At 47.8% G+C, this 12,217-nt stretch overlaps 1 protein-coding gene across 3 annotated transcripts in view; it reads left to right on the top strand.

Annotated features, from left to right (window-relative positions):
- The first annotated feature begins 9,811 nt into the window (after positions 1-9,811).
- Positions 9,812-12,217, top strand: part of khdc4 (KH domain containing 4, pre-mRNA splicing factor) — a 62,178-nt gene continuing 59,772 nt past the window's right edge. For all 3 annotated transcript variants that reach the window (XR_004411499.1, XM_033018612.1, XM_033018613.1), the window contains exon 1: positions 9,812-9,900. Coding sequence is in view for 2 of the 3 variants with exons in the window: in XM_033018612.1 (XP_032874503.1) it covers positions 9,872-9,900 (29 nt within the window). In the remaining variant the exon portion in view is untranslated. The remainder of the gene's footprint in view (positions 9,901-12,217) is intronic.

Consider the following 12,217-nt stretch of genomic DNA (forward strand, 5'->3'; position numbering starts at 1 on the left):
ATTGGGGTGGTAGAGAGGGATGGGAGGGGGGGGTGGAGTGGGAGAGGTTGGAGATGCCCCCTCTCTCTCTACCCTCCACCCACCCTCTCTAACCCCCTCCCTCTGTGCCCCCTCCCTCTGTGCCCCCTCCCTCTCTACCCCCTCCCTCTCTGCCCCCTCCCTCTCTACCCCCCTCTCCCTTTACCCCCTCCGTCTCTACCCTCCTCCCTCTCTTCCCCCTCCCTCCCTCCCTCGCCCTCTCCACCCTCCCCCCCACTCTTTCCCCTCCCTCTACCCCCTTCCTCTCTTACCCCCCTTCCTCTCTGCCCCTCTCCCTCTCTACCCAACTCCCCCTCCCTCTATCTCCCTCTCTACCCCCCTCCCCCTCCCTCTCTATCTCCTCCCTCTCCCTCTCTGCTCCCCCTCCCTCTCTAGGGATTGAAGAGGGAGGGTAAAGAGGAGGAGGAGGAGGGAGTGCTGGGGGATGAGGAGAATTGTAATTTGGGTCTATCAAATATTCATGTCAGTGTTCTAACTTAAAAGTTCCTGTCTTAATATTTACCACAATGCCCTATGTAGATCTCTGCAACATTTTCCCAAAATACCCAATAACTTTTTGAGATTTCATTTCGACCATCACATTGCATGTAAGCAATGGGTAAGGGTGGTAGTAATGGTATCGGGGTTATGGGGAGAAGGCAGTAGAATGGGGTTGAGAGGCAAAGATAGATCAGCCATGATTGAATGGCGGAGTAGACCTGTTAGGTCGAATGGCCTAATTCTGCTCCTATACATTATAAAATGATGAATGTGTAACTGAATGACAAATGGATCAAAGTCATACAGGTTTGTAGGTTAATTGGCTTCGGTAAAATTGTAAACTGTCTCTAGCGTATAGGATAGTGCTGGTGTACAGGGTGATCGCTGGATGGCATGGACTCAGTGGACTGAAGGGCCAGTCCATGATTCGCATGTATGCTGATACAGCAGCTATATAGATCTTACAACAGCCATTCCGAAGTGAGCCAGCAAGAATGTTCTGAAAAAAGACTGCACGTAAGTGGGGCTGACAGAATGGATTATCAAATGCTGTTACATCCTGTACTGATTTAAAAAAATCCTAGGTAAAATCCATCAGAACAAAGAGCTGGAGCAAATTTTTTTTACCATTTTAACAAATTGTTTATATGGTATTAGTGGTGCTGCTGCACAATTTCAGGGACCCAGGTTTGATTCTGACCGTGGGCACTGTCTGCGTGAAGTTTGCATGTTTGCTTTGCAACTCATTTTCCTTCCACATCCAAAAGGCTTGCCCATGGGCTAATTGGCTACTGTAAAATACGTTTTTTTTGCCAATTGACTGGCAAAAAAAAAGATCAAAGGGGAATTAATGGGTGTGTATGAGAGGGAGTACATTGCAGGGGTACATGGAAAAAGAGGGGGACATTAGAGCAATGGGATTATTCTCTGCGAGACAGCATTGTAGCCTAGTCCAAATATTCTTCATCTGTGATATTATTAGATAAAGTAAGATTATATTAGAGGCACTGTGAATAAGTTGTTGTTTAAGAAGGAACTGCAGATGCTGGGAAATCGAAGGTAGACAAAAATGCTGGAGAAACTCAGCGGGTGCAGCAGCATCTGTGGAGCGAAGGAAATAGGCAACGTTTCGGGCCAAGTCTGAAGAAGGGTTTCGGCCCGAAACGTCACCTATTTCCTTCGCTCCATAGATGCTGCTGCACCCGCTGAGTTTCTCCAGCATTTTTGTGTACCTTCATTCAATACTGTTTATTGACACTGTAGGAGCTCCCCCTACAGGTCTTTCAGCTACAATATTATATCACTGTTCCTTACTTCCACAAGACCAATCTTTGCCCTACTTTCACAACCCTAATGTTTTGAGACATGCTGATGAAGATCACGTGATGATTGATGGAAAGATACAGGATGGTATCAGGCCCTTCAGCCCACCAAATCCACAGCGGTCATCGATCACCAGTTCACACTAAGTTGAGGTTATCCCACTTTCTATTCCACTCTCTACACACTAGGGGCAATTTAGAGACCAAGCAACCTATAAATCAGCATGCCTTTGGGATGTGGGAGGAAACCCCCAGGAACCAGACTGATTCCTGGGATGGCAGGACTTTCATATGAAGAAAGACTGGATAGACTCGGCTTGTACACGCTAGAATTCAGAAGATTGAGGGGGGATCTTATAGAAACTTACAAAATTCTTAAGGGGTTGGACAGGCTAGATGCAGGAAGATTATTCCCGATGTTGGGGAAGTCCAGAACTGGGGGTCACAGTTTAAGGATAAGAGGGAAGTCTTTTAGGACCGAGATGAGAAAATCATTTTTTACACAGAGAGTGGTGAATCTGTGGAATTCTCTGCCACAGAAGGTAGTTGAGGGCAGTTCATTGGCTATATTTAAGAGGGAGTTAGATGTGGCCCTTGTGGCTAAAGGGATCAGGGGATATGGAGAGAAGGCAGGGATTGGATACTGAGTTGGATGATCAGCCATGATCATATCGAATGGCGGTGCAGGCTCGAAGGGCCGAATGGCCTACTCCTGCACCTATTTTCTATGCTTCTATGTCTATGTAACCCCAGCACCTGGACGAAACCCAAGTGGTCATTGGGAGAATGTGCAAACTCCACACAGACAACACCCAAGGTCAGGTTTGAACCCGGTTCTCTGATGCTGTAAGGCTGCAGCTCCAACAGCTGCACTACTGTGTCGCCTATAATGAGGTGGGGAATCTGGGTTGTTATTGATAGAACATTGAAACTACTGAGATATTGTGGACAGAGGGACACTGTTTTCATTCATGTAAACATCACGAATGAGAGGACACAAACTTAAAGGCGATTGACAACAGCAACATGAAAAGAAAATTACTCAGCATGTAGCTCCCGCCTCACAGAATGGCGAAATATGACAATTTTCAAAATGGAGTTAGATCAATCCTTGCAGGAGAAAATACCAGCAAAGTTTGAGGAATAGTACTACAAATTTCGACCAGGCTTCTTATAGACTCCCAGACTCAACATTGAGTTTACTCAACATTCAGTTAAGGATTCTGCCATTCCCACGTATATCTCCTCAAGACCTACCCTCTATATCAACAACTCCTTTTTGTTTTTTTCACTGCCTTTTATTTCCTCCCTCCACGGCTTTTGGCTTTGCATGTCAATGTTTTCCTCCAACTTTGTTTCAGTTCAGTTTAGTTTATTTATTATTATTGTCAAGTGCATCGAAGTAAAGTGAAAAACTTTTGTTTGCGTGCTATCCAGTCAAAGAAAAGACTATCTCTATATAACTAAAAGTCTTCGTCTTGTTTGTGCCCACATGTGCCCAAGATGTGTCTCTGTGTCAATCTGGTTTTCCTATCTTCTTCCAAACGCAAGGCCACAGCCTTCCCATTTTCACACATCCTACTCACATATTTCCCGTGGTGGCGATAAACATCTTCCCATCACATTTCCACCTATATTTCCCAAGTTACAGCATTTTAAAAGTACCCAAAACCAAGTTTTCAAATGGAAAATCTTTCAACCCGCTTCCAAAGTGATGTCACAATGCCCAACACTGGGGGGAGGGGGGGTTGGCGGGCACCAGCTTCGAGTAACGTCAGGGGAGGGTCGCATTTAAATAGGGGGGGTTGCACGGAAGGTCATAAGGTCAAAGGGCGTGACGCACGTAGTCGCTCAAGCCTTCTGTAGTGCCACACACGCAACATGTACATTCTTACCTGGTAAAAACCACCAACATCACTACTGCCCACGACTGCCCGGGGCTGGAGGGTGACTGAGCGCCCTGAACCCGAGCACCAAGGAACGCTCAGCCACCCGGTGTGAGCGGCCGAAGGAGCGGATCCCTCGGGACAGCCCCCTCTCCCCCCGGGGTCAGCACTGTCCGTCCACGGCCGCCCTGTCTCCCCCTGTGCGGCTGCACTGTGACAGGTTGTGGGTCGGCAGCGCCCACACACGGGGCCGGGTGGAGCGGGGCCGTGGTTCTGGCCACCGGACACATGGGGACACAAAACCCAGCGACGTCCCCATCAGCTGCAGCAGAATTGGGGACAGTCTGGTCCCTCCGCCCACCCAGAGTCACTGACTGCGCTGCACCGGCACCGGACCCTGACCCCCACACAGGGGTGATTCACCCCCCCCGACCCCCACCCCCACATGGGGTGATTCAACCCTCCCAAACCCCAACCCCGACCCTCACATGGGGTGATTCATTCCCCACCCCACTCCTGGACCCCGACCCCCGCATTATTTCACTGTGCCGAGGATCGGAGGGGGGAGAGGAGAGGGGGGGTGGGGAGAGGAAGGAGAGGGGGGGGGGGTGGACAGGAGAGAGAAAGTGATGGAATATTGAATTGGGGGAACGGGTTGCGTTGGGTGAACTGGTGAGTGATGGAATATTGCATTGTGGGAGCAGACCCAACGGGTCTGCACTTGGTCTAGTACATGATTACAATCAAGTGTCCACAGTGCACAGATAATGGACAAAAGGGTACAACATTTAGTATGAGATAAAGCCCGATTAAAGATAGTTTAAAGGTCTCCAATTATGTAAATGGCAGGTCAGGACCACACACTAGTTAAATCCTGATATTTCTCTGTTTTGTATTGCAATAAAACTATTGAACTGGGAGCAATTTAAAATGTTTTTTAGCCACTTGTTCTGCATACAACTTAAAAGCAAAAACAAAACTACAGACACTGGAAATTGTGGAATAAAAAGAGAAATGCTGCAAACTCTTATCACGCCAGGCAACATCTGTGGAGGAAGAGACAGTTAACTTTTTACTTCAAAGACTTATTATGAAAACCATTGAAAATTGTAGTTGTACATAAAGTTTTGCAGGCACTGTGAATTTTCATTATTTTCTGTTTTTATGTAAGGTTTCCAGCAGCAGCAGTATCTGTTTACTTTTTGATAGATTTGATTTCAATTACCCTGATGTAAAAGAGACTTCATTATGAGCAGCAAATACTGAATAGTTAACAGAAACATACCTGAATGCACCAAACGTTAGATGGACAGAGGTACAATAGACAATAGGTGCAGGAGTAGGCCATTCGGCTCTTCGAGCCAGCACCGCCATTCAATGTGATCACGGCTGATCATCCACAATCAGTACCCCGTTCCTGCCTCCTCCAATTCAGATATTGCAACTCCTGCAGTTACATGGGAAAGTGAGTGTGTATTGGCAGAGATGGAGAAGTGAAATACAGTGTCCCAGGGGGATGGTCTACATTGGACACTGACGAGGGAAGGTACTCTAGATGAAAGTGACATCAGATTGGAAGTGTTGGAAACTGTAAAGGTTAGTTCTAAATAATTTAAAGGCTGGTAAACTGTAAGATGATTACAAAGAGAATCCTGGCTCTGGATTGTGGAGTGTGTTGGGTGGAGGAAAGAGATGGTCAGAAAAAATGATGCAGATAAAGTCAAGGGGCCTGCCAACGATGGTGGAAGGGAATCCTTGGTTAACAACAAAAGAAGATGTTTTGGGAGATCCAAAGATGGAAAAGTTGATCAGATGCAAACAGAAATGGAGAAACTGGAAGATAGAATTGGTGTCCTTCAATGGAGTGCAATGAGAAGAAGTATATCAGTACAGTTTAACACTGCAGTAGTTGGAAAACGTTACGGAATGGAGGGGTATCGATTATGTGCACGTGGATAAGAGCTGGTCTTGGCCTCATGTTCGGCACAAACATTGTGGGCCAAAGGGCCTGTTCTTGTGCTATGAAACTAAGACAAGATGGGCTGAAGGGCCTGTTTGCCTGCTGTACCACTCTATGACTTGAGCATAACACCATCGGACAGTCGGCCATTTAGCCTCTGGGTGATTGGATCATGCTGCTCTGTGGCTGATTCCTTAAGTCAGCTTTCTTGCCCTTTCCCCTTAACCAATGATTTTATTACTGATTAGAAATCGATCCACCTCAGCCAAAGACTTTCCAACCCCAGCCCCTATCCACCATCTCTTTGTGGCAATGATCTCCAAAGACTCACAACCATCTGTGAGATGAAATTTCATTTTTTAATTACCACCGTCCCTTGTTCTTTATTTTGGATAGCTCTTTAATAATCTTATAGAAATATAGAAAAATAGGTGCATGAGTAGGCCATTCGACCCTTTGAACCCTATGATCATGGCTGATCATCTAAAATCAGTACCCCGTTCCTGCTTTTTTCCCATATCCCTTGAGCCCTAAGAGCTAAATCTAACTCTCTCGTGAAAACATCAAGTGAATTGGCCTCCACTGCCTTCTGGGGCAGAGAAATCCACAGATTCACAACTCTCTGGGCTACCCCTTATTTTTAAACTGTGTCCCCTTGTTCTGGACTCCCATAACATCGGGAACATTATTCCTGCATCTAGTCTGTCCAATCCTTTAAGAATTTTATATATTTCTATAAGATATCCTCTCATCCCTCTAAATTCCAGTGAATACAAGCCCAGTCGACCCATTCTTTCATCATATGTCACTCCCACCATCCCAGCAATTAACCTTGTGAACCTACGCTGCACTCCCTCAATAGCAATAATGTCCATCCTCAAATTAAGAAACCAAAATTGCACACTTCAGGTGCGGTCCCACCAGGGCCCTGTACAACTGCAGCAGGAACTGTTTACTCCTAAAATCAAATCCTCTCGCAATGAAGGCCAACATGCCTTCTTCACTGCCTGCTGTATCTGCATGCATCTATAAGATCAGCTCTCATTCTTCTAAACTTTAATAAACAGGACTCCCCAAACCTAGAGATCTCCATGCAGGTCAATGTCATCTGAACCACCTCTGATAAAATAATGTGTTTTCTTAATTAATGGGTTACAAACTTTTCACAGCACGCCTTACAGTTATGATAGGACTCCGGTACTTGTATTCTCTATCCCTCTTGATGTAAAGGCCACCATTCCATCAGCCTTCCCTATTACCCACTGCAATTGTGCGTTGGCTTTCCTTGTTTCAAAACACTAGCACACAAATGCAGCAAGTAATAAATAGTTACACAGTGTTTAAGAAGGAACTACAGATGCTGGAAAATCGAAGGTACACAAAAAAGCTGGAGAAACTCAGTGGGTGCAGCAGCATCTATGGAGCGAAGGAAATAGGCAACGTTTTGGGCCGAAACCCTTCTCCAGAATAGTTGCAGAGTCCTGCTAATGCTAGTTTCCACTGAAAACACAATGTTCTGGAGGACCTCAGTGGATCAGGCAGCAAATAAAAGGCACAAAGTGTCAGAGTAACACAGTGGAGCATGCAACATCTTCGGAGACCATGGAATGGTGATACTTTGAATCGGGACTCTTCCTCAGCAGTTCTTTGCAACTACAGTTTCCAGCCAATATCCTCATAAACTGAGAGAAGACTTGATGGGTTGAATGGCCTAGTTCTGCTCCTATACTGTAACTTACAAAACCTAAACATGATTCAGTATAATTGTATCTTTCACCAAACTTTATGAAGTCTGTGACATGCAACAAGGAAGGGTAACTGCAGGAAGCGGTGGACACAGAGGACTTACAGCAGAGATAGACACAAATGCTGGAGAAACACAACAGAACAGGCAGCATCTAAGGATAGAAGGAATGGGTGATGTTTCGGGTCGAGACCCTTCTTCAGACTGAGCGTCAGGGGAGTGGGATACGCAGAGATAAGGAAGTGTGAGGTGTGAAAATGAGACATCAAAGGGGATGCAGTTCAAGGAAATGCATAATAGATTATCGTTAGCTAGGAGAATGTGACAACGAAGCATACAGAGACGACATTTAATCAGCGGGACAGTCAGATTGGTCAGAGAACTAGGAAGGGGAGGGATGGAGAGAGAGGGAAAGCAAGCGTAACGAAGTTAGGGAAGTCAATATTCATACCGCTGGGGTGCAAGCTGCCCAAGCGAAATATGAGGTGCTGTTCCTCCAATTTGCACTGGGCCTCACTCTGACAGTGGACAGACCCAGGACAGAAAGGTCAGAGTGGGAATGGGAGGTGGAAGTTAAAGTATTTTGCAACCGGGAGATCAAGTAGGCCTAGGCGGACTGAGAGGAGGTGTTCAGCGAGACGATCACCGCGCCTGCGTTGGTCTCGCCGATAAATAGGAGTCCACACCTGAAACAGTGGATACAGTAGATGAGGTTGGAGGAAGTGCAAGTGAAGCTCTGCCTCACGTGAAAGGACTGTCACCGAAGGGGTAGGTATAGGGACAGGTGCTACATCTCCTGCGGTTGCAGGGGAAAGTACCTGGGAGGGGGTGGTTTGGGTGGGGATGGATGAGTTAACCAGGGAGTTGCGGAGACAACGGTCTCTGTGGAAAGCGGAAAGGGATGGAGATGGGAAGGTGGCTAGTGGTGGGATTCCGTTGGAGGGGGAGTTAAAGTGTTTAGCAACCAGGTGATCAGGTAGGTCTAGGCAAACTGAGCGGAGGTATTCAGCTAAACGATCGCCGTGCCTGCACTTGGTCTCGCCGATGCAGAAGCCATCGTTGCCAGCTGTGTGTGTAGGAAGGAATAGGGAGATTGCACGGCGGTCGGGTCACGACCCATGACCCGTACTGTTGCTATGCTACGCCAACTGGAGTACACGCGATGAACTGCAGATACGCACTGACCATTGTTTCCAGCGTAGCGGGCCCGTTAAAACCCGCCGAAATTGTCAATTTTTGCACTGTAAATAATTATGGAAATCGGGATAAGCGTGAGAGACATTTAGCCTACTTCAGAATTCCAAAAGTGAGGAGAGATGACGGTAGATAGAAGCGAGAGCTGAAGGGACAACAACAGCCAAAGTGCTTGGCGAACATTGACCGTTTGCTCACTGCATTTCATCAACAGTAAGGCATTATTTGCGTTTTTTCTTGTGCTTTTTCTTTGGCATCTAAAAAGTTTCAGAAGTGATAAATCTGGCTGTGAAATTTTTAAATCGCCCATGGTTCTCAAGTGGGTTTTTACATACAAAAAGAAAACACTTCTGAAGCAAAATTTACAGACAGATTTATCACTTCTGAGACTTTTTAGATACCAAAGGAATCAAGAAAAAACACAAATAATGCCTTACTGTTGATGAAATGCAGTGAGCAAACGCGATAATTCTCAATATTTTCAATTTCGATATCTGCACGGCCAATGTTCGCCAAGCACTTTAGCTGTTGTTGTCCATTCAGCTCTCGCTTCTCTTTACCTTCATTTCGCTTCACTTTTGGAATTCTGAAGTTGGGTACATGTCTCTCACGCTTACCCCGATTTCCATAATTTTTTACAGCGTAAAAATTCAACATTTTGGCGGTTTTTAACAGGTAGGAAAGTACGCGTTTCGTGTATTAACAACATATACCGGAAGCTGCGATGTCCTCCAGATGGATTGAGCGGCTCCGCGCATCAAGCCCTATGATCCAGTGACCTTACGTGCAACCCCCCCTATTGCAGATGCTGGTTTACATCGAAGGTAGACACAGGATACTGGAGGAACAGGCAACAACAGGTTCTTTGACCCTTCTTCAGACTGAGTCAGGGCAGAGGGAGACAGAGATAAGGAAGGGTAAGGTGTGAAAACGAGGCATCAAAAGAGTCTGAAAAAGGGTCTCGACCCCAAACGTCGCCAGTTCCTTCTCTTCATAGATGCTGCCTCGCCCGCTGAGTTTCTCCAGCATTTTGTGCCTAGCATCAAGAGAGATGTTGTTCAAGGCAAATGTTCTGTGGCCAACTGGTTGTTGTCAGCTCTGTTGCCAACTGGTTGCTAGGGCGCCCCCATAGCGCCGCGCGGCGGCACGGAGGACTAACAGCGGCTCGGTTCCAGGTGGCCGGACCGGAGGACGCGCTGACGTCACGTCGCTGACGCAGGCCCTGCTCTGCTCGCTCGCTCTCACAATGGCGGCCGGATCGCCGCAGTTCGCGGGGTAAGGAGCTGCGCCATGTAGCGGGGCCGGGGCTGGGCCGGGGCGGGATGGGGACTGGGTGAGGACAGGCCGGCCGGGGCCCGATCACCCGCCTCGCCATGTCTGGAAGCGGGGCCGGGGGGGGGGGGGGGAGTAGAGCGGGAGCGGGATCGGGAGGTCGGCCGAGAGGCCCCGGTCGCCGTGTCTTTACCATGTCGCGGTAGTCAGTGGTTGTTTGAAACTGTTGGTGCGTCGATGACGCCTCTTCCACGAGGCCCGAGACCGCGCCGAGCGATCGGTGTCGCCCTGAGGACAAGACGGGCCTGGTGACCGGGGTCGGCTCGAGGCTGAGCCGGGCCTGGTGACCGGGGTCGGCTCCAGGACAAGACGGGCCTGGTGACCGGGGTCGGCTCCAGGTTGAGGCGGGCCTGGTGACCGGGGTCGGCTCCAGGCTGAGCCGGGCCTGGTGACCGGTGTCGGCTCCAGGCTGAGACGGGCCTGGTGACCGGGGTCGGCTCCAGGCTGAGCCGGGCCTGGTGACCGGTGTCGGTCTGAGCCGGGCCTGGTGACCGGGGTCGGCTCCAGGACAAGACGGGCCTGGTGACCGGGGTCGGCTCCAGGCTGAGCCGGGCCTGGTGACCGGGGTCGGCTCCAGGCTGAGGCGGGCCTGGTGACCGGGGTCGGCTCCAGGACAAGACGGGCCTGGTGACCGGGGTCGGCTCCAGGCTGAGGCGGGCCTGGTGACCGGTGTCGGCTCCAGGCTGAGCCGGGCCTGGTGACCGGGGTCGGCTCCAGGCTGAGGCGGGCCTGGTGACCGGTGTCGGCTCCAGGCTGAGCCGGGCCTGGTGACCGGTGTCGGCTCCAGGCTGAGCCGGGCCTGGTGACCGGGGTCGGCTCCAGGCTGAGCCGGGCCTGGTGACCGGGGTCGTTCTGAGCTCCAGTAGCCGAGTGGATCAAACAGGTGCTGAGTTGAGCTGAGCCCAGACCGGGCCGAGCCGAGTGGATCAAACAGGCGCTGAGCTGAATCGGGTCTTTGCTCCAGTAAACAGCCCGGGCCCGGCTTTTGAGGGCGGCGGGGCAGCTGGCGGGAGTGCAGGAATAGTAGGGTCCCGACCCGAAATGTCGCCTATCCATCATGTTCTCCAGAGACGCTGCCTGACGTGCTGAGTTACTCCAGCATGTTGTGTCTTTTTAAAAAACTGTAAATCAGCATCTACAGTTCATTGTTTCTACGAAAACGGTTTTACCTTGTGTCCTTATCAAAATCGGTCCCAGGGTTAATTTCTCTCACCTGCCGCCAACTTCGCACGTTGGTGGTAAAGGGGCGCAATGGGAATTTCTCCCCCTTTTTTACACCCTCGCCCATTTTCCCCGGGTGATCCCCACTGTTTTTAACTCAGCTTTGAATTTGAAAGTTTGCGGACACGGCGAGAGTGGGGTAGATTTAAAAGGCGTGACGGGAATGAACTTCTATATTTCCCGCTCTACTATATTTCTTAATATTTGAAATTAATTGTGTTGCAACTAAAAGGGGTGAAGGATTTAAGCACCGAAAATGCAAACCCTCTCTTTGAACTCTGGAACGAATTGATTAAAGTTGGTGATCTGATTCTTTTTATGATTATGGTAATTAAAAATATGGACGAGCAAAAAAAAAAAACATTATATGTACTACGTGTGTTATTCTGGAATAAAAATAGTAACCGAAGCCCACAGTGTTTCAATATTGGTTTCCTGTGATCGGGTGCTGGTTGAATTTTGCCTTTGAATTATCTTGCTCAAAGTGGCAACAATTATTTGCTCCTTGGAATGAAAATTCTTTTGATAAAATTTGTATGACAAAATAACTGTTTCCATGATGCAAAACCTTATCTAAATTTAGAATTAAACTTCAGAACCAATTCAACAAAATTATATTATGGTAAACAATGGGAAATAAGATTGGATAATGTGGGATTATGAAATGTCATTCCAGTCTAACAATTTGAGATTATTTCAAATATTAATTTGATTGCATGCTAACATTAGATTGCTTTATTCTAAAAAAATGGATCTGCTTTTCTCAAATTATATTTATTTGCATTACTTGTTATTTATCATTCAGGTAACATATTTTCCACTATGCACTGATCTTTGGTTGCATTTCAGTGTTTTTTAACTTTTTGTTTCATTATTTATTGAGGAGTGCATTGCAAATCATCCATTAATTTGGTTTGTTAATGCATGAATTCTGAATATAAAGGTGGAAATGTGTTGATATCAATGCATTTTTATGGTGTCATGAATCTGATAGATTTTTGAGGAGGTAACAAAGGTGTTCACTGAGGGGAGGGCAGTG

The sequence above is a fragment of the Amblyraja radiata genome, chromosome 3, assembly GCF_010909765.2.
Source record: "Amblyraja radiata isolate CabotCenter1 chromosome 3, sAmbRad1.1.pri, whole genome shotgun sequence".
In the NCBI taxonomy this organism is placed as follows: Eukaryota; Metazoa; Chordata; class Chondrichthyes; order Rajiformes; family Rajidae; genus Amblyraja; species Amblyraja radiata.